Here is a 23,707-nt window from a genome sequence, read left to right as displayed (position 1 = left end):
ATCGCACATAAAATAAATAAATATGTAGTTTTATATTTTGGTTCACTCATTTGTTTGCTCAACAAACTGATTATTTATTTTCTATATGCCAGATAATATGACATGGGAAATTCAAACTTGTATATGTCATTGTTTCTGACAAGGGATTAAATTTTGTGAAGACAGATTGATGAATAATAATTACAATATAATTACAACTATTATATAAACTTTTTTTCAGTCTTTCCCCAATTGATAAAACTCTACTTTTCCATTTTTTGGCTATGTCAGATAGAATCTTCATTTGTGAAGGATACCATGCTTTTTGAATATATATTTTCAAATTGAATGATGACTTATGTATTATAATGAATGCAGTTGGTGGATCAGACAGACAATGAGTTTTCCATTTCTCAGGAGCCAAAAAAAAAATGTATTATGGTATGTCTAGGTGAGTGAGGGGAGACTCTTCCCAGGTGCTTAACTGCCTTTCAGAAATGTACTCATTCAGGTCATGGCGGGTCATCACTTACCTCTTCAAAGATTTTGGTAGTTGAGACAAGCCTCTCCTCTTTAGCTTACTCATACTATTTTCCAGCTGTTCTATCAGTTTTCATCTAAAGAACGGAGATAGAGAAAAGACACTTTCCTCTCCCTATCACTTCACTTTGTATTTTTTTTTTGCTATTTCTCATTTGCAGGAATGACTTTTTTGATGAAGCTTCAGGCTTCCATCTGACTTTTATGAGACTACCAGTAGCCTTTTGTCTTTTATGACTTTTCCTCAAATTATTAACATACTAATTTAGAGAATTATCCCTGTCTTCATTAGTTTACAATTTGAATTGTTTTAACGAATCATCAAATTTAGTACTTTTTTTAATTCTTAAAACTTGTGGTATAGTCTTTTATTCATTCAAAGACTTTTTCCCTAGTCTTATGTATAGTGTAAAACATAGAAGTAAAACTCCACCAGAATAACGTTTATGAATACTTCCAATGTCTAATATCTATCTAATCTGTGTCACTGTATATATCATAGTATTTATTATATCATAACATATATTCTTTCTTCTTTTTTTCATCTTCCATGCTGTCATGCTCTTGCAATAGAATAAAAGCACAAGGGGAAATGATGTAAGCTCACACCAGAGAAATAAAGAGAGAGCTCTTATTTTTGTATTGTACAGTAAGTTTCCTTGTAAAAGAAGTCAGATGACAGCACATAATGTAGCTCAATTCAGTGATTTGCCTTCATAGGTATTACTTGAATGTTTTAATGATATCCTTTTCTACCAATGGAATAGTGTTGCTCAAATACTGATTGGTTTAAAAACAGCAGTGTTTTAGTAGATAAAAAGGAGATGAAGCAACTTTCATGGAGGAACTTTTTGTGGATTGTATAATTTATGCATGCATGCTTCTTTGATTAAAAACCTTGTTTAGATGAACTACCAGCTCTCCCTTATAATAAAACTCCAAGGCAATTTACACTTAATCATACTGAGTAAATTAGGTGAATTACTCAAGATTGCAAAATAGAGAACTTAATTTATCGTTTGTTATCTTTTCCAGATTTATATCAAGCTATGTGAAGTATTACCAAAGTGTTAAACTAGTTAAATACTTTGTCAACAGTTTAAATATGAAGTATTACTAAAGCATTAAAGTCAATACTTTATCAATGGTTTAAAGATATACGTTATAGGGACTGTTTACTATTTATTTAAAGTACGAATGCTGATTTATTAAAGGATTTTCTACTCTTTCCCCTCTCCCTGGTAATGTTGACTAACAAGAAGATAGACTTTTAAATTACCTTTAGCTTTGTGCCTTCATTTGGGAGTGAAAAATAAGGCATGGGGAAAATATTTTTATTACTTTGTGAAGTCATTATTGAAGGACATTTTTGTGTGTGTTTGGTAAAATACTTCACTTCCTTGGAGCAGTTAGATAAGACATATTTTAGCAGTGTGCATTGTTATTATTTGTTAAAACAAGTACTGTGGTTCCCTTCATGCTGTGAATCTAATGCTAATTGAGGGAACCTGAAAGCTATTTAACATTTCTTTTAGCTTGCTGTTTTTTTTCTTATTGTTCTTGAGAGATTATTGAATGGATGTTTTAAATGCCACTTGTTTCCTTAACCTGAATTTTGTTTCCTTTTACAAATATGTACATATTTAAATTAAACATAAAGTACAATCATGTGCCACATAACATTTTGATCAACAATGGACTGCATATATGACAGCAGTCTCATAAGATTATAATGGAGCATATATAGAAACCTGATACATGGCACTGGATATTGGCATAACAGATCAGTTAGGGGAAATGATGGATGTTTAGTAGCGATGCTGGGACATTGTGTTTTTTCATATGAAAAAATACATATAAATTTAAAGATAAACATCATCTGGGCTTGTGTAAGTACACTCTGTGATCGCACAACAATGAAATCGCCTAACTACACATCTCTCAGAACATATCCTCATTATTAAGCAATACATGACTGTATATTGAAACAATATTTTATTTTGCAACTGCTCATTATTTTATAGATAACCTTAGGAGATTCTAAGATCATGCTAACGTGTAGTTATGTCATTCCAGAGAGCTTGCATTGTAGCAAGTAGATGATATTTTGAAAGTATTGCTACTGTAAGTGTATCTGAGCCTACAATTCAGTAATTTAATAGAATTGTGTGTGTGTGTGTAGCTAAGGCTGCTGCTCTTTTGGACTCAATCAAGGTCCTCTGTAAAATTGTTTAGGTTTTTGCAGTACTTTTATTTGAGAAAAGAGAGTCTTTTTCTAACTTGCACAAAGATTCTGCAAAAGCAAGAGGTGGCCTTGTAAAGATCTCGATAGTGAGTCTGCAATAATGTTTATCAAAGTGTTATGTAGTCTTTTGCAGTCTGTTAGGTGGTCTTTTGGCAGGTTGACATTTTCATAGAAAAATCAAAATGTGAAACAATTTTCAGTATTTTAAAATTTAGATTAAACCTAAATTTTTACAAAAATCTCAATAGTTTTTTGTAGTTATTACATTTTTCAGTATTACGTAAGTGTTACAGGAACTGAGCTTTGTCAGTTCATTTTTGCTAACATTAAACTATGTAAATTAAACATTAAGTTAAACTAACATTAACATTAAATTAAACTATTTACTATTTTTTATGCCTAGTTAAATTCAGTTTTTTTCTTGTATTGGTTTTGTATTCACAATTTACAAAAGTAGATCAATTTGGAGCATTAAGTGAGAGGAATAATACAGAATTACTGCAGCTTAAAATCCGAATTGGATTTTGTCAGAATTTGTCATGAAATTTTAAGAAACTTCAAACATTCAGAGTATTTGTGTTTTATGCAAAGTGCATTGTGTGTGTGTGTGTTTTTTTTTTTTTTTTTTTTTAATTGGCAAACCAGTCATTTGTTTCACTGTGAAATTGCTTGTGTCACATTTGTGGGGAAAAGGGAGATCAAAACTATACAGGCATTATTCACAGTTATGCTTATAGTGGAAACAGGTTCAAGTGACAGTATTGGGCATATACTTATGAATCCAGATGTAAAGTTAATAGCCAGTATAGTGCTTGGGGAAACACTATAAGCTGTTACCAAAAAATCCTCTGTGAGAGGGTGTTAGTTGAATGTCATATAACATAAATGATGTGCTGTGTGGAGGAACAGTTGTTGTATTGTGAATTGTGGGATTTGTATTTAGATGAAACCTTTAATGTACATAGTAGGAATTAACTTTTACATAGGGGAAGTACAAATATAGGAGAGAAGTGATAGTGATTTTTTCTCTTTATCACTAAAATCCTATATTGCTAAAGAATGAATTTTCCCTCTCAGAAAACACTACATTATCCCAATTTCTTTACTTTTTAATCTTGCTGTTCAACAGAAAAATATCCCATTGCATTCTTCTTTTTCAAGTATGTCTTAAATAACAGTAGCCCCTACTCGTCCATTTTAACTTTAGAGTCAACATGTCATTTGCCATTAACAAAAACCAAAAGAAAACAAAAACTAAAGAAAACCAAGCTAAGAGGATATCTACACAAATTTCATTGAATGTATTAATGCCAGTTACTCCACAAACTGGCCTATTATTATTTTCCCCTCGTTTCCAAACCATGGCACAGACAGGCAGATTTTCTTCGTGATTCTCTATACTAGCAGATGGATTTTTTTCCCATAGCTTCCATTTTTTAAGATAAATGATTTATGCTGATAGCTCACTTTCAGCTTCTACCTTGCAATAGACCAAGATGTAGTTTCTTTTTTCAGACTTGGTGTATAATTTCCAAAACTCTGGATTTCTAGTAAGAGCCCTTTCAGATGTGTTTTAGCTTTTGAATTTGCCTCCCACCTTGGTTCACCTCCTGGATTATTTGTTTTTATCCTGGGATTAACTTTTGATTTGAGAAATAATTTTTTTAAAGTGTTACCATGTGGTTGTAATTTAACAAACAATTAGTATTTTCAGAAGAAGAGTTTAGATTATATAAACGTTTTATACTATGGAAAATATCATTCCTTTTAAATTTTTATTCATTTTTTCTTATTGATTTTCTTCAACTTTAAATAATGTATTTGTCTTTCATTTCTTATTCGTCAACTTTATTCAGTGTTGTTGTTTACTTTGTTCTCTAGTCTTCTGTCAGGTATACCTTTACTTATCTTTTGTCATAATTATGAGCATTTATATTCTCTTCTGTACCATACATATTTCTTCCATTCTTTGGCTATCTCTATGCTACATTTTAGTTTTCTTCATATTTGGATGAGATATTCCTGTATAATCTTTTATATTTTGTGGGATTTCTAATGCCTTTTCTTTTTTGTTGCTATTGTTATTAATGATAAAACTGCGCCTTCGCTATGCCCTCGAGTTTATGTAAATACGTAGTTGTCTATGGGATTATTTATTGTTTTAATTTAAATTTTTATTTTAAATTGGCAAGCAGACATATATTGTGGGGGACAATGTGATGTTTAGATATGTGTATATATTGTGGAATGATTACATAAAGCTAATTAACATATCCATTACATCACATACTTATTTTTTGTGGTGAGAACATTTAAAATCTCTCAGCAAATTTGAAATATGCAATACATTATTATTAACCATGGTCACCGTACTGTGCAAATCTTGAAAATTTATTCCTCCTGTTGAACTGAAAGTTTGTATATCCTTCGGTGAGCATTTCTCCCCTCCCCTTTTTTTGAGACAGAGTTACTCTGTCACCTAGGCTGGAGTGCAGTGGCATGATCTCAGCTTACTGCAATCTCTGCCTCCTGTGTTCAAGTGATTCTCGTGTCTCAGCCCCCTAAATAGCTGGGGTTACAGACAGGCACCACCACACCTGGTTAATTTTTTGTATTTTTAGTAGAGACGCGGTTTCACCATATTGGCCAGGCTAGTCTCGAACTCCTGGCCTCAAGTGATCCACCCACCTTGTCCTCTCAAAGTGCTGGGATTACAGGCATGAGCCACCGTGCCAGGCCAGCATCTCCCCATTTCTCACCACCCCCACTCCCTGGCATCAATAATCACTTTCTACTTCTGTAAGTTTGACTATTTTAGATTCCATGTGTAAATGAAATCATGTGGAGAAAAGAAGGAAATCCCGTCACTTGAAGAAACATGAAGGAATCTGGAGAACATTATGCTAAGTGATTACTCTTTTTTTTTTTTAATGAACCTCTCCTTTCTTATCAGCTCCCTTCTGCTCCAATCTAGAGTAGTAGTTTGCTAGGCCTACTCTCTATCAATCTGGGAGATCCATTACTATTGTCCGTACTCTGCATTTTCCTATTTTATGTTTTTTCCCATTGTATTGCTGGAGAATTACCTAAGAAAGATACTGTGGAGGTAAAATATTTGATTGGCCAAAATCTGGAAATGTTCTTCATCTGTCTTTATGCTTGATTGATAGTTTTGTCAGGTTTTATAAAGTTGAAGTATCAAAATTTTTCCTTAGACTTTGAAGACATTGATTTGTTGTCTTTTTAGTAACCCCAGTCGTGTTGATAGAAAAGTCTGATGTTAATCTGCTTCTCAGTCTTACATTGGTGACTTGTTTTATTCTCTACAGAAGTTTTTAGAATTTTAAAAAATATTTGGTGTTCCTTAATTTCACAATTATGTGACTTGGTGTGATCATTTATCCTGTTTGCCTTCAGTGGGCCCTTTTAATTGGAAGATTCCATCATTCACTTCTAGTAAATGTTCTTCCTCTAGAACACTTTACTTTTGGGGCTTCTCTTGGTCAGATATTGTACTGCTAAAGTTGATTTTATGGAATAAGATTGTCAGCTGTTCTTTGGTTCTGACTTTTTTGCCTGGGGTACAGAATTTAATAGAAACAAAGTCTATGTAGAGTAGAACAGTTAATAGAATATTTTTGTATGGCTTTTCTTTTGCTCCTGAATTTTTTACAGAGTATGTATTTGCTGTAGAATGTTCCACAAAAGTGTACAAGTGCTGGAGTTGAGAACAATAGCCCATTCTTGCCACATGAATTTCCTTTAATGTGTATGTTCCAGAAAAATTTACAGAAACAGTCTGTATATTTAAGTAATGGTACATATGTTCAGCGCCCCTGAATTTTGAACTAAATTGCGTAAGTGAGGATATAACCTCATTGTGGGGAAGCAGGCTGTTGTACCATATCCAAATATCCATAAAGAGGATCTCTTTCTCAGAAAGCAGAGTTCAGAAAGCTGAATTCTTTGAGTTTTCTCTCTTACTCATTTTTTTCTCCATTTTCTGTCCTTTTGTCATTCTTTTTCCTTTTGCTTTAAGTTCTAAGAGATATCATGTTTTTTGACACCCAAACATAATAGGAAAAAAAATCATTATCTTTTACTATATGGGTCCAATACCTTTTAAAGTTTTTGAATTTTTAAGTCATTTTTCAAATATTATACAGCATTGAGAATAAGGAGATAATAAACTCATTAAAAATTATAAAAAGGATATAAACATAGCAAAGTCATTTTTATTTCATAATCCCATATTTTCCTAGTTTTGAAGATACACAAACAAATGGTTCTAGCTTATTACTGCTTTTGGTTTTTCTTCTTGCACTTGCATCATCAAAATACTTTTGAAAACTTTGTTGACTCAAAAATTTTTTTGGAGAGAGCAGCTGTTTTTGCTCCATAATTACAAAACAGTTTCTATTTTAGATTTCTAAACATCAGTTCAGATGATTAAAGATGGATCTTTCATTTTGAGCTCACCTATTCTTTCCACTACCTTTATGTATACACTTGCCTTCTACATATCCATTTACATGCCATTTTATGTAAATTTTGATATGCAAATATCATTTAAGATGAAAGAATGCCATCACAAGTCATTTTAGCAAAATGGAATGGTCCTTAGTCATGTCCCAGAATATCGTATGGTGAAATCATTTTTGTTGAATGACTTACTGGATAAGAATACCATATTTCCTCTCTGTTTTTGGAAATATTTTGTGTTTTCTCCCTATTTTTAGAAACGTATTTTCATGCCTCAATTTTTGAGCTTGAGAAACTTTATATAGGATATCATCTGGAGATAAATAGCCTGAGATTTTACTTATGTGATCAATTTTATCATCATTGGCTAACGCGCTGCTGTTTTTGCATTTAGCTTCTGATTCATCTAATAATGGTTAAATGACTTCCTCCATCAATGTTCTCACTGACCGTGGGCACAAATTTTAAAATTCTGAATTTTTAACTATGTTTAAATAAAGCTAAAGAAGAAACTCAAAAGATTGTGTCTCTAAACTTCTTTTATATCTTGAGTATGAAAACTGAAGAATGATATAATAGTGATTATTTGATTCTTGTATCATCCTTTAGACAATTGCCTCATTTCACATTTTAAAAATTAGTCTTTTTAAGCGTGCATAGAAATAATTAATGCATAGTGATGAAATATTTACTCAGATAATGAATATCAATATATTTCAAGATATAGGGAAAAAAGATTCCATAATGTATCTCAGATGTATAAAAGGGTACAATAGAGTCATATGGTAATTGCAAGTAAGAATGTGTTCTGTGTTTCGAAAAATAAATAAAATTTATCTTTGGTCATTGGAAGACTGCTAACAAAGAAAAAATGGCATGAAGTGTCGCTCCTTACTAATAGTAAGAAATAGTGACAAAGGAAACTTAAAACCTAAAATTGGAGCCAGTGGGTCCTCAAGGAATGAGAATATAATATATTTTTACTCTTTTTGAAAATGCTTATTAAAGTTTTTTTCATTTTTAGAGTTGTTTTTTTTTTTTTGTTCCAGGTTATTTCACCCTTCTCACAAATTCAGATTTCTCTTTTTCTATCCTCCTTTCTTTCTCGTCTCCCTTTCCCTTCCCATTCCTCTCTCTTTCCTCCCTTCTTTTTCCCCTTTGCTCTCTCTCTCCTTTTTTTTCTCCCCCGTACTCCCTTCTCTCCTTTTTCTTCTTAACCCCATTTTCTTTCTGTCTCCTTTTTTTTGTGTGTGAGACAGATCTCACTCTGTCATCCAGGCTGGAGTGCAGTGTCATGATCTCGACTCACTGCAACCTCCACTTCCCAGGAGAGCACCACTACCACCCAGCTAACTTTTGTAATTTTTAGTAGAGGTGGGGTTTCACCATGTTGGCCAGGCTGGTCTTGAACTCCTGACCTCAAATGATCTACCCACCTTGGCCTCCCAAAGTGCTAGGATTACAGTGTCTTCCATTTTTATTCTAGTGTCTGGTAATTTTCTGCTGTATTTTTGTATTTAAGAATGTAGGTATAGTTTAAGTTTCATATACCTTTCTCATTTGCTTTGTTTGTAAGTAGTTCATTTCTCTAATACTCCCTCTCCTTGAGTGGGAAACTTGATAGTGACTAATAGTACTTGTTAGGGCATGTTGATTGAAATTTTCAGCCTAGGGTGGGTGGGATGAGAACTGCCAACCAAGCTGTAGGTTCCCTAATGTGATGGTGAGATGGAATTTATTCTAGTTGTTAGCACCAACATGAGAAGTCTTACCACTTTCCAGTTAATGAGTACAGCTTCCTTGGAAAAGAACCTGTGTTCCTAGAATTTTTCAAAATGGAAAGGTTGTTAAATATAAAGATGCTGCCTGAAGTCATTTTCAGGGAAATGGAGAATAAGGATGGTTAGTCATTGAATTGAAACACTTGTTCTGTGTGTAAACTTCTAATGGATCCCCTGATTTCATCTCTACTTTTTACTCTCACACTTAATCCCAGTGGCTCCCATCTTTACTGTAGCCACCTTGTAGTATCTTCTGGATTTTGGCCTCTTCTGTTTATTTTATCTCTTAACCACTTACTTTCCATTTTCCTGAAATACGTTGTTTTTTTCCACTCTCCTTTCCTTCACTGTTTCGTGATTTGTTCCTTTCAATCTCTATACCTTCATTACTAGGGGACTAGGAAGGACAGAAAGTCAATGCACTTTCTGAATCATGTGTATAGGCAGCATCAAATTCTATCAAACATTCGATGGAGAACTAACACCAATTCTTCTCAGCCTCTTCCAAAAATGGAAGAGAAGGAAATATTTTCCAAACTCATTTCACGAGGCCAGCGTTACTCTGATACTGAAGACACAAAGACACAGTAAAAACTAACAGCAAAAAAACTGCAGGCCAATATAGTTGCAAAAATCCTCAACAGAATACTAGCAAACCAAATTCAACAGCACATTAAAGAGACTATTTGCCATGATCAAGTAGGATTTATTCCAGGTATGCAAGGGTGGTTCCACACACGCAAATCAAAATGTTTATTGGCAGAATGGAGCACAAAAATTATGTGATCCTTTTAATAAATGCAGAAAAAGTTGAAATCTTTTCCTCTAAGATCTGTAACAAGACAAAGATGCCCACTCTTGCCACTTCTGTTCAATGTAGTACTATGAACCTACTAGAAGAAAACATAGGGGAAAAGCTCCATGAGATTGAGCTCACCAAAAATTCTTTGGAAAGGACCTCAAAAGCTCAGGCAGTGAAAGCAAGAATAGACAAATGGGATTGTATGAAGCTTAAAAACTTTCTGCACAACCAACATTAACAGAGTAAAGAATGGGAGAAAATATTTGCAAACTGTGTATCTGATAATGGGTTAATATCTAAAGTATATGAGGAACTCAACTAGATGATTAGAAAACAACCCAATTTAAACATGGGCAAAGGACCTGAATAGACATTTCTTTAAAAATAACGTACAAATGGCAGACAAGTATGCGAAAAGATGTTCAACATCACTAATCATTAAAATAAAACCACAGCAAGATATCACTTCTCACCTATTAGAATAGCTGTTATCAAAAAGAAGACTAGTATCGCAAGGGTGTGAAGAAAAGATAACCTTTGCACATTTTAGGTGGCAGTGTAAATTAGCACAGGTATTGTGGAAAACATACAAATATTCTTCCAAAAATTAGAACTGCCATATGATCCCACAATCTCACTACTGGGTACAGTACTTTTCCTTTGTCCAAAGGGGATATGCTCCAAGACCCCTAGCAGCTGCCCAGAACCATGGATGGTACTGAACTCTGTATACACTTTTTTCCCTAAATATACATACCTATAATAAAGTTTAACTAAGCACTTACCACTTTGTCTTAGCACTTTGGGGCCATTATTAAGTAAAATAAGAGTTGCATGATCACAAGCACTGTGATACCTCAACAGTTGATATGATAGCAAAGACAGCTACTAAGTGACTAACAGGCAGGGAGCATGGACAGTGTGGATACCCTGCATGAAGGGATGATTCATGTTGTTTATTTCTGGAATTTTCCATTAAATATTTGTAGATCATGGTTGACTGCAGGTAACTGAAACTGTGGAAGGTGACACTCCAGATAGGGAGCACTACTATGTATATCAAAAGGAAATAATCAGTATGTTGAAGAGACATCCGCACTCCCATGTTTATTGCAGGCTTATTCACATTAGGCATAGAATAAACCTAAGCGTCCATTAATGGATGAATAAAGAAAGTGTGGTCTATATACACAGTGGAATACTCTTTAGACATAAGAAGGAAATTCTATCATTTACGACAACATGGATGAACCTGGAGGACATTCTTAAGTAAAATGCCAGGCACAGAATCTTAAAAATTGATCTCATAGAAGTAGAGAGTAGAATGGTTGTTGCCAGGGACCTGTGTGGCTATGGGAAGGTTTTGGGGAGATGTTGGTCAAAGGATACAATATTTTGGTTAGCAAGAATAAGTTCAGGGGTTCTATTGTATAACATAGTGACTGTAGTGAAAAATATATTGTATTCTTGAAAAATGCTAAGAAAATGGATGTAAAGTGTTCTCACTGCAAAAATTACTATGTGAGGTAATATGTGTATTTTCGTTAGCTAGATTTGATGATTTCACAGTGTATGTGTGCTTCAAAACGATGTATAGCACACCATAAATACAATCTTTTATGTGTTAATTAAAAAAAAAATTAAAGGCAGTTTTTACTACCACCAGTGTTTGAAGTTACCATTTTACAGCAACCCGAATATTAAATTTTTCTGCCTGTTTAAATTTTATAAAATACCTCTCTTTTGTTATAATGTAGAATTTTTTATAGGTGACTAGCAAGAATTGCCATTTTCTCTTTTGAATTTTTTGTTATGATGTAGTTTTCTATGAATTGTTTATTCATTTGTATGACATATATACTGTATCATCCTGATTTTTATAAGTTCTTTATGCAGTATGGGTACAACCCTTCATATCTGCTATAAATATCTTAGCCTTTGTTTTCATTCTAAATTTAGTTATGTTTATTTTATAAATTGCTTTTTTCTTATTTGACTATGTTTATGTTTCATGATTTGTAAACCTTGAAGCAATAAAAAAGGTTATTTTCTCTCCAGACAATTTATACTGAATGAGATTTTTATTTTTGTTTTACTAAACTTTCTAAAAGTAATATTTATAGAACACTTCTGCAAAATAATTTTGCAGTGTGTATTGAAAGCTAAGAAAATGTCTGTTTTTTTAACTCTTAGAAGGTTTAATTAAAAGGAAGAGTAAAGTTTGGTGTTTTGAAGTAAGCATATTCTTATTTTATCAAATGCTTTAAAATATTGAAAGTCAGGTAAAATATTTTTGTGTTTTCCAGATTATTGCTCAGTTGTAACAATTGTGGACCAGACAAATGTAAAATTAACTTGCCTGCTCTTTAGTGGAAACTATGAAGCCCTTCCAATAATTTATAAAAATGGAGATATTGTTCGCTTTCACAGGCTGAAGGTATAATTCATACTGTCTAGAACTTTATTTGAAGAGAACTCTGTATTGTTCACTGAAACTAGTTAGCACTAATCATGTGGTTGCTTTGTTAGAACATGACAGCAAGCTTTTCACGAGATAAGAAGTAGTGTAAATATTATCAGACTTCAAATAATTTACAGTAAGAAACATCTTCATTTGAACAAACCACTTGCCTTCGTTCCCCAGAAATGTATTACATGCCCTGATTAAGACTAGTTCCATTCTGTCTTCTATTTCTAAATATAGACTAATGCTGTAGAAGTTTTATCTGTAGAGTTTGATAAAGAACATTTGTGTTTTAATGTTTTAAGAAACAGCTTTAGGTCAACAAGAAAAAATGTATACAAAGATTAGGAGATTATATTATTCTTTCCCGTTTCTTGTATTAATTCAAGTTCAATGAAAACATTGAGATACTAAGTATAAAATCTAATTAAGTTGGTTTTCATTTATAAGAAATAAGATATGAACAGGTACTTTTAAAAGTATGCCTGTAGTTAAATAACTAAATGTAAGAAAGCCTTTAATATAAGGGTAGAGTTATTAAATAGCACAATTTTTAAGAAATAAAAATTTTAGAACTCACAAATGCAAAAGATTATTATTTTCTCAAACTTATTTTCCTTATTGCTATAATATTTATTTAATTGAGCTTTTTTGTTCAATGCACTTTTGGAATTTTTCTTTGGAAATTACTGCATGATGCTTTGGACAGCTTTTAAATACTTTGTATATTTTCAGTCCCTTAGATTTTAAGTATTTCAGTTTCTTCATGTTTTCCTTGGTTACATGGGTTTCCATGTAACCTCTTTTTATCATCTTGGTTGTCTTTTTCTTCTAAGGCTTCAGTTTAATTCTGTCCTTCATGGTCAGTCTGATACTCATAAATGAGGACAGCGTTCAGCTGTGTTCTACTCTTAGGCACTTCTTATGACCTATTAATGCTGTTTCCTTGAGAATAGGAGGATAATAGAGAATATTTGTGTAAAGATAGAAAGAAATAGAAATATTATCATCGCTGGGTGTGGTGGCTCACACCTGTAATCCCAGCACTTTGGGAGGTTGACACTGGCGGATCACCTGAGGTCAGGAATTCGAGACCATCCTGACCAACATGGAGAAACCCTGTCTAATACAAAATTAGCCGGGCGTGGTGCTACATGCTTGGTAATAGTGGTAATACCAGCTATTCAGGCAGGAGGCTGAGGCAGAAGAATCACTTGAACCTGAAGGGTGGAGGTTGTGGCAAGACAAGATTGTGCTATTGCACTCCAGCCTGGGCAAAAAGAGCAAAACTCTGATTCGAAAAAGAAAAAAAGAAATATTATCATAGCCATGTAATACATACTTATTTAAATGTCAAAAAATTGCTTACTTTTCAAAGTATTGTTTCCTATATACTGTATTCAAAGAATGCACGCTTCCTTCATAAACATATTTAGTTGTTGTTATTGTTTATGGAAGTTACTATTTAATAGCAAATAGATAAACGCTTCATCATTCACAATATAACTATACTCATATAGCTAACACTCTAGAAACTTCCCTCATATCCCCATCCAGGGAGATCATTATTGTGTCTCCTGCTACAGGAGTAAAGAGTCTCATGACCTGTAACAACATATAGTTACCCCTTGAACAACACAGGTTTGAACTACATGGGTACACTTATATGCAGACTTTTTTCACCAAGTATTTTGGAAAATTTTTTGGAGATTTTCAACAATTTATGTACACAAACACTTACAGACCATACATGGCTTCATTCACAGTCTAGAGAAATGTGAATGAATTTAAAGATACAGTATTATCACTGTAGAAGATTAACTTTACTACTATAATAATTTAGCCACCTCTTTTGTAATATATTCATTTATGACTATAAATTTTTTAAGTACTGCCTTAGTTGTATCCAGCAGGTTTTAATTTGTCATAACTTCATTGCCATTCAGTTGAATATATAATTGAATTTTTATATTGATCATTGATTTCATCTCTGATCTATGGGTTTATAAATAATTTGTAAATAATCCATAAGTCAGAGAGGAAATCAATATGAAAATTCAAATAAATATTGAATCATCGAGTATATATTGAATTATTATTGAATATATTGAATTATATTGAACACATATTTATATATTGAATTTATATTTGAATTATATTCAAATAATCCAAATAATATATATAGAGAGAGTTATATTCAATCCAATTCCATAGGATTATTGTTTGTTTTTTACATTTATTTAAATCATTTAATAGTTACCTTTTTTTACTATTGTTTATTGTGGTCAGGAAACATACTCTGAAATGTTTAGTATTTTGAAATTTGTGAATGCTTACTTTATATTCTACCATATGGTCAATGTCATTTTTTACTTCTTATCTACTTATTTTATCAGCTATTGAAAACTGTGTTTTAAAGACTACTATGATAGAGGATTTACCTGTTTCTTTTAGCTCTATCGATTTTGCTTAATAATTTAAAGCAATGTTAATGGGGTTTAAGCCTTCTTATTTAATTTTATGTTTTATATATTTTAAGGCTGCTGTATAGATTTAGGGTTACTATATTTTTCTATAAAGTTGTTTCTCTGTTTTCATGAAATGTTCATATTTAGGGCTACTAGTGCTTCCTTACACTCTTTATGTTGACAGTTTGCTAGTTTTGTTTGAATAGCCCTGTTTTCTTTAGTTGAGCAAGGTCATTCTAAGTACAGACATCTGTTTTAGATATCAAAATTTATTTTTTCTTGTTTTTCTTATTGCGGTTTGAAGATCATAATTCATAGCGAAAATATACATAAAACAGCTAGAATTTATTTTTTCTTGTTTTTCTTATTGCAATTTGAAGATCATAGTTCATAGCAAAAATATATATAAAACAAGAGTCAAGATCTACTCTTCTTTTTTCCAGCAAATATTTACTGTTTTTTTTTTTTTTTGTATAGGCTTCTGTTTTAATGCAAAGAAGCAGACAATATAAAAGTAAACATATACATCAAAGTAATTTCAAGTAGTGATAGTTGCTGTAAAGAAAATAAAGCAACCGGGCGCGGTGGCTCACACCTGTAATCCCAGCACTTTGGGAGGTCTAGGCAGGAGGATCGCAAGGTCAGAAGTTCGAGACCAGCCTGGCCAGTATGGTGAAACGCTGTCTCTACTAAAAATACAAATATTAGCCAGGTGTGGTGGTGGGTGCTTGTAGTCACAGCTGCTCGGGAGGCTGAGGTAGGAGAATTGCTTGAACCTGGGAGGCGGAGGTTGCAGTGAGCCGAGATCGCACCATTGCACTCCAGCCTGGCCGACAGAGCGAGACTCCATCTCAAAAATAATAAATAAATAAATAAATAAAGGCAAAATCATGAAAGACCTTTCTAATGAGGAGACATAAGAATTGAGACCCAAATGATGATAATGAGAAGTCCTATTGAGATTTGAGGGAAAATGTTTTCCACCAGATGACACTATAGGTGCCAAGGCCCTATAATAGGAATGAGCGTGGTATTGGAGAAACAGAAAGAAGACTAGCCTGGATCCTAGTCAGCTATGGGGGAGGTGTTACGAGATGAAATTGTAGTAGGTAAGTTATTTAGATTTTACTCTAGGTATAATGAGAAGTCATGAGAGGGTTTTAAATGTGCACATGAAATGATTGGTTAAAATTTTGAAAATCACTCAGTAACACGTGGATAACAGATGGGTTGTTGAAGAATAAGCATGAAGGCAAAGATATTCTTTAGAAGACTATTTCAGTTTACAGACATGAAATAAGGATGCCTTAGACTACAGTGGTGGTGGAAATAGAAGTAGACTAATTAAGGTGTATTTTGAATCTCAAGCAAAGAGGACCTGCTCATAAATGATATGTGAAAGCTACCAACACACCTAAGCTGGAAGTTGGTTCTGTTTTACCTTGATAATCAGCAGAGGCAAGCTTTGGTAAATAGTATACACTAGTGAGCATGGAATTGGTGATAACAGTGATGATCACAGAACCAAGAATCAATCAGACATTGGAGTATAAAAGAGAGGCAGCATATACATCAAGTAGAATCCATTTAAAAGTGTAAAGTTAGGTAATAGATCAGTTGTAGGCAAGTATAGTTAGAATCTGCAGAGTGAACTTCTACATTATGAGAAATTAACTGATACTTGACTAGCCCTGCTGCCACGAAGACCCATAAAACGTATGAGGCAAGTGTTTTTTAGGCATCGGACAATGGGTAGCTATGATCAGAGAGTGAAGAGAAACTTTTAAAGTAAGCCCCGTGATGACCACATCCCTGCCTACAGACATTTTCTCAACCACTGCACAGTAAGCTGAAGTTCAAGCTGTGGTCCTGATATAGCTAAAGTCAAAGTTCAAGGCATCTGAAAACTGGAATTTTCACAACAAGAAACCAGAGAGGAAAGAGCTATACAGAAGGGGATGTCTAAAAGTCCACCAGGGTTGGGGTGGACTTGAATACTTGGTTGAAAGCCAGGCTGCACAGGGCAGGGTACAACTACTTAAGGATTACAAAAGCTGCTATGGGTTTGAACTGTGGTTGAACATGAAGCAGATACTAGAGGTCTAGTAATGGGGGGTGCTGGAAGTCCAAGATAGGGACAGATAACCTTATTAATACCTATTTAACACCTTGGACATTCAGCTGAGGCAATACAAAGATTTCACCTCCCTAAAGTAGCTCACCTCACAAAGGACCACATCTTACAGTAAGGCCTATTATACACATGTTTTGTCAAAGCCTAAAACAAGTTCTACGGAGAAGACTTCGCAGAGAGTTTGCAGGATGAGTCCCATCAATGTAGAAGACTTTGGGAAACATCATGGGCTTTCCACAGTTCACCCTAACAAAGCATAAAAACAAGCATTCATGAGTTTAAGATGACCAGACAACAACTCAGTGGCCAGCAAGAACAAAAATCAGTGTTTGTCAGAAGAAGCCGACATAATTCAGTCTTTACAGTATAGCATCTATGATGTCTAGTAAAGAAAAAAGATATATTAGACATGAAAACAAGAAAGTGTTACCCCTAGTCAAGAAAAAAGAAAGCATAGACATTCCAGACCAACTCCATGGTAGCCCAAATGTTGTCTTTATTAAACAAAACTTTAAAGCACAGATTATACAGACTTTCAAAGAATTAAGTGGAGGTGGGAAGATCCCTTGAGCCCGGGAGGTCGTGGCTGCAGTGAAATATTATTACACCACTGCATTCCAGCCTGAGTGACAGAACGAAACCCTTCTCAAAAATAAATAAATAAATAAATAAAATAATTTTAAAAAAGGAATTAAGCAAAAATACATTCAGTGAATTAGAGGAAGATGTTAAATGAATGTGAAAAGATAAATTTCAGCAGAGAAGATTCAGGAACTGAAAAGAACAAATGAAAAGAAAAATCTACTGGATGGGCTAAGATCATATATAAGTTAAATTGATGACAAATCATTAGAAGCTACCTAATCTGAAGAACAAGGATTAAATAAAAATTAATGGACCCTAAGGACCTGTGGAACACTATCAAATGTTACATGTAATTTAGGATGCAAGAGGAGAGCGGGTGAAGAGAAATAAAATATTTATAGAAATAAAGACCAGAATTTCCCCAAATTTGAGGAAAAACAAAGACTTAAATGTACTTTATGCAGGGTATGCACAAAGAAAAACACATCCAAACAAAAGATAGTGAAACAATTGAAAAAGAGAAAAATCTTGAAATCAACTGGAGAATAAATGAAGCATTGTCGGAGAACAATGATACCAGTCATCTTTCACTTTTTACCAGAGACAGTGACACCCAGAGAACAAAGAAATAATTTGTACGTGGTGATAGAAAAAAATTGGTTCACACAGAATTTTATATCCAGCAAATACATTCTTCAGGAATGAGAGTGAAATAAACATTTTATATAAAGGAAAAATGAGATAGTCCATGGCCAGCATATCTGCATAGCATTAATGCAAAAGAATGATATTCCGGCCAAAGAGGAATGCTAGCAACTAGAAGCTGGATAGTTAAGAAGTGACAAAAATACAAAAAATGAAGGAAAAAATAGTAAATATGTAAACACAATGTTTTTATTTCTTTCCATAAATTAATTACAAGATAAATGCCTATTTAAAGCAAAACCAGTAATATTACATGGTGGAGATTATAAAATATGTAGAAAAAATACTACAACAGTAACACAAAGGATGGGTGGGATGAGTGAATGGAATTCTACCAGTGAAAAGTTGTATTTGTGAAGTAGAATGCGTAAAATAGGAAGTGGCAAGTATGAAATGGAAAGTATAAAGTACATAGTAGAACAATATTGATTTCCAAGTAGACATTGAAAAGTTAAAGATTTATTCATAGCTAAGAAGAAGGAAGTGGAGCACTAATAAGAATTCCAAAAGGAAAACAAGAAAGGAACAATAGAAAAAAAAAAAGAAAAGTTTTAAAAAAGCAAAGAAGCTAAAAAGCAAGAAGCATGGAAAAAAAGGAAAACAAGATAGTAGACTCAAATATGGCCATGTTAATAACTGCCTTTCTGTGAATGGACTAATTTCCATTTGCAAGGGAAAGATGGATTGAACAAAAAAAATCAGGAACCAAATATATGCTACCTACAAGAAGTGCACTTTAAAATGAAGACCTAAACAAGTTAGAACTAAAGCTGTAAAAAAAAAATGTACTAAATAAACATAAGGGAAATGAAATAACTGTATTACTATGAGAAAGTTTTGAAAGGAGCTTTTCATAAAGACAAAGGGGTCTCTTCATGAAGATATAGCAATATAAATATATGTGCCTCTGATAACAGCCCCCAGATTCAGAAAACAAAAGAGCTTATGGCATATCTCAGTGCTCTCAGTCACTCTGATTAAACCCTAGCCTGAGCTTCATTTTATTCACTTTATATTCTCATATTTCAAGTGTTCTAGTCTTTTCTGTAATATTCGTAAGTCACTGTCATTTATGATCCTTTTTCTTTGTATAAATTACACCTTAATAAAAAAACTAATAAATAAAATGTAACACTGCAAGCTTGATAGGATTAGGGAGACCACCATCTAGCTCTTTAAAAAATTCAAGTGAATTTTGCATGGAGGTTCACAGTGTCCATGATACTTATGTATCTTAGTGTAGCACCAGCACGTGAGAGTAGAATTTCATATGCCAATTAAATAAAAAATAGTTTTTAAAAAATGCCCTCTCCTAATTATGCTGGCAAAATTGATAATCTTTCCAATTTCTTCAGTTCATAGATTCTGCATCAGTAAGCTATTTTATTTGTATCTCTTTTTTACTTTGCCCTACTTTCTTAGATTCAAGTATATAAAAAGGAGACTCAGGGTATCACTAGCTCTGGCTTTGCATCTTTGACATTTGAGGGAACTTTGGGAGCCCCTATCATACCTCGCACTTCAAGCAAGTATTTTAACTTCACTACTGAGGACCACAAAATGGTAGAAACCTTACGTGTTTGGGCATCTACTCATATGTCACCATCTTGGACATTATTAAAATTGTGTGATGTGCAGCCAATGCAGTATTTTGACCTGACTTGTCAGCTCTTGGGCAAAGCAGAAGTGGACGGAGCATCATTTCTTCTAAAGGTACATATTTTTTAATACTGGGAATTATAAGTTAGCACCACTTACATGTCTGTAAAGAGCTTATGTTTCAGCTTTCTGATGAGACAAATATGCATACTGTGTATTATATTAGGAACTTAAATTTTAACTGTTTTTGATGAGCTTTGATATTCATGCAGCTCTACTCTTGTACCTCTCTAAAATTTTAACTTTCCTTCCTGTTTTACACGTTCCTTCCAGTGTTATGAGATCTACATGTTAAATATAGTGTGACTTATGCATTTTTTTATTTTAGTAGTAATAGTATGTAGACTTGTTTTCTATTATTTCATAGTTTGTAGTCCTATACATGAATATTTCTGTTTCCCTGTCAAGATCACCTTCCCTCTCATTTATTTACTTTTTTGTCCCATTGATGTTGGGTTCTCTTCTTATGTCTTTCACTGCCTACTTCATAGTCATACCGTGGATAGTTTTGAAGCATTTTGTATTACTGTGTTTTGCTTTTAAATCAGCAAGATAAAGTAACTTAAGACCCATCAAATCTCTGTTTACACCTATCCCAGTTTAGAGAATAACTTCTGGAGAAGCTGAATGTCTGTTTTTCTTGCCTGGACATCCTATGGAGGATACATTTAAACAAATGCCTCTTCAGGCCTGCTCCTATGGTTATTTCTCTGTACTCTCTTTGGAATAATAGGGCAAGAAATGGAGTGCAGTGGCACTTGGACAAGTCTTGGGGTTTAGCATTATCATTTATACCTTGCCCATATTAAAGAACGGAGAAGTTAGCAATCATTGAATAAAATATAAAGTTCTAGCAGTTGAAAATAGCACATTCATATACACGTGGAATACTATGAGAAAGTTGTAAATATATGCCATACAGAAAGTTAAATAAGTCAGATATGATAAAGCTGAAACAAAAGCAATATAAAATCAAACAAAGTTAGAATGAATCTTAGGTCAGCCAGTCGTACTCTCTGGCAAAAGTGACATTCTTAACAAATGAGCATTTGCTACAACTGAGCACTTCCTATGACAAGGACTCTACTGCTGTGCAGTGAGGAAGATTCTATCTTTTGACTGTGTTTTTAGAAAATTCTTAAATTCTAAGATAAAATGTGCCAAATTTTAGCTGAAATAGTTGAGTCTACATTTTCTCTCTACAGAAACAAAACATATACCTGCATCCCATTGTAATAGATAACTTTTTTGGACAAGTGAAAACAACTGTCATGTAAGTGTTAGTTTAAAATATAACACTGAAAAGTCAATAAAGAGCCCAAGAGCCCATGTACCCAAGATAATCCTAAGCAAAAAGAACAAAGCTAGAGGCGTCACGCTGCCTGGCTTCAACCTATACTACAAGGCTACAGTAACCAAAAAAGCATTGTACTGCTACCAAAACAGATATATAGACCAATGGAACACAACAGAGGCCTCAGAAATAACGCCACACGTCTACAATCATCTGATCTTTGACAAACCTGACAAAAACAAGCAATGGGGAAAGGATTCCCTATTTAATAAAATGGTGTTGGGAAAACTGGCTAGCCATATGCAGAAAACTGAAACTGGACCCCTTCATTACACCTTATACAAAAATTAACTCACGATGGGTTAAAGACTTAAACATAAGCCCTAAAACCATAAAAACCCTAGAAGAAAACCTAGGCAGTACCATTCAGGACATAGTCATGGGCAAAGACTTCATGACTAAAACACCAAAAGCAATGACAACAAAAGCCAAAATTGACAAATGGATCTAGTTAAGTTAAAGAGCTTCTGCACAGCGAAAGAAACTATCATCAGAGTGAACAGGCGGCCTACAGAATGGGAGAACATTTTTGCAATCTCTCCATCTTTCAAAGGGCTAATATCCAAAATCTACAAGGAGCTTAAACTAATTTACAAGAAAAAACAACCCCATTAAAATGTAGGCGAAGGGTATGAACAGACACTCCTCAAAAGAAGACCTTTGTGCGGCTAACAGACATATGAAAAAAAGTTCATAATCACTGGTCATTACAGAAATGCAAATCAAAATCACAATGAGATACCACCTCACACCAGTTAGAATGGCAGTCATTAAAAAGTCAGGAAACAACAGGTGCTGGAGAGAATGTGGAGAAATGGGAATGCTTTTACACTGTTGGTGGGAGTGTAAATTAGTTCAACCATTGTGGAAGATAGTGTGGCAGTTCCTCAAGGATCTAGAACCAGAAATACCATTTGACACTGCAATCCCATTACTGGGTATATACCCAAAGGATTATAAATCATTCTGCTATAAAGCCACATGCACATTGTATGTTTATTGCAGCACTATTCACAGTAGCAAAGACTTGGAACCAACCCAAATGCCCATGAATGATAGACTGGATTAAGAAAATGTGTCACATATACACCATGAAATACTATGCAGCCAAAAAAAGGATCAGTTCGTATCCTTTGCAGGGATGTGGATGAAGCTAGAAACCATCATTCTCAGCCAACTAACACAAAAACGGAAAACCAAACACCGCATGTTCTCACTCATAACTGGGAGTTGAACAATGAGAACACATGGAGACAGGGAGGGGAATATCACACACCAGGGCCTGTTGTGGGGTAGGGGGCTAGGGGAGAGATAGCATTAGGAGAAATACCTATTATAGATGATGGGTTGATGGGTGCAGCAAGCCACCATGGCACATGTATACCTATGTAACAAACCTGCACATTCTGCACATGTATCCCAAAACTTAAAGTGTAATTTTAAAAATGGAAAGAATTAGTAAAAACCTTTCTTATGACAATTTAAAAGTAACCTCAAAAGTATTTTTGTACCCTTCAACTTAGCAATTTTATTTTCATTATCTTAAGGAAATAATTTAAAATATTTATAAAGGTGCACTTAAAAGGATATATTTATCTTTCTTACAGTATAAAAAATGAGAATACAGTAGAAAAATTAGAAAAAGCCCCAATACTAACAGTAGGAAATTGTGTACACTATTTATGTAGGATGACCATAAAATAACATTGGAAATGTTAACCATAAAATACTTTGTAACCATAAAATGACATTATAGACATGTACTTGTTGAGATAGAATTTCATGATAGTCTATTTAGTGATTACTGTAGTTTCATTTACATGCTAAAAATGTATATGTACATAGAAAAATATATTGGGAGGCCTATAAAGCAACATTTTACTGTTTTTGTCTCTGGGAAATAGAATTATGAGTGATTTTTTTTCCATACATTGATTTTCTTATGTATCAGAAATAATTTTTAAATTTTATTTTTTAAAAACAGAGGAGCTAGACATTGCTCAAAATAATGTCTGGTTACATACGAAATAGTATAATCATTTTCCATCTCAACCTGGGCACAATATTAATGTTGGTACCTTTTTTACTAACCACAATGCATTCATGTTAATTTTTCAGTAGCCATGGTACACCAATCATTTACATTAAATATAATTCAATAAATTTGTTGATCTGGCATCATTCCACATTTTTCTCTATTCTGTTAATATTATATAAATTATTTTTCTGAGCGGTGCTCTCAAATTGAATTTTCTCTAAGTGTATATATTCTATTTGTTTTAATATCTACAGTATTGGTGCAGCCTTATCTTTTGTGTTTTGTTTTATGTTTTTTTTTTTTTTTTAAATAAATAACCAGGAGTCATTTGTAGCCATAGCTGGTAGGTAGTTTGTATGTCTCATTTGTAATATGGTTTGGAGAACAAAAAGCATAATGTGAACCAGAAAATCATCATATAAAGGAAATTATTCAAATTTACAACATTTACTTATTTGTATGGAAACATCA

General features: G+C 33.5%; 1 protein-coding gene across 1 annotated transcript in view; it reads left to right on the top strand.

The window, feature by feature from the left end:
* The window catches only part of POT1 (protection of telomeres 1), a 103,580-nt gene that overhangs the window by 38,723 nt on the left and 41,150 nt on the right, over positions 1-23,707 (top strand). Inside the window, exons 7-8 of the mRNA XM_011951751.1 lie at positions 12,136-12,266; positions 19,608-19,898. Coding sequence (XP_011807141.1) covers positions 12,136-12,266; positions 19,608-19,898 — 422 coding nt within the window. The remainder of the gene's footprint in view (positions 1-12,135; positions 12,267-19,607; positions 19,899-23,707) is intronic.

The sequence above is a fragment of the Colobus angolensis genome, unplaced genomic scaffold (assembly GCF_000951035.1).
Source record: "Colobus angolensis palliatus isolate OR3802 unplaced genomic scaffold, Cang.pa_1.0 Scaffold326, whole genome shotgun sequence".
Taxonomy (NCBI): Eukaryota; Metazoa; Chordata; class Mammalia; order Primates; family Cercopithecidae; genus Colobus; species Colobus angolensis.
Note: the sequence above shows the minus strand (reverse complement) of the source record. Positions and strands in the feature narration are given on the sequence as shown.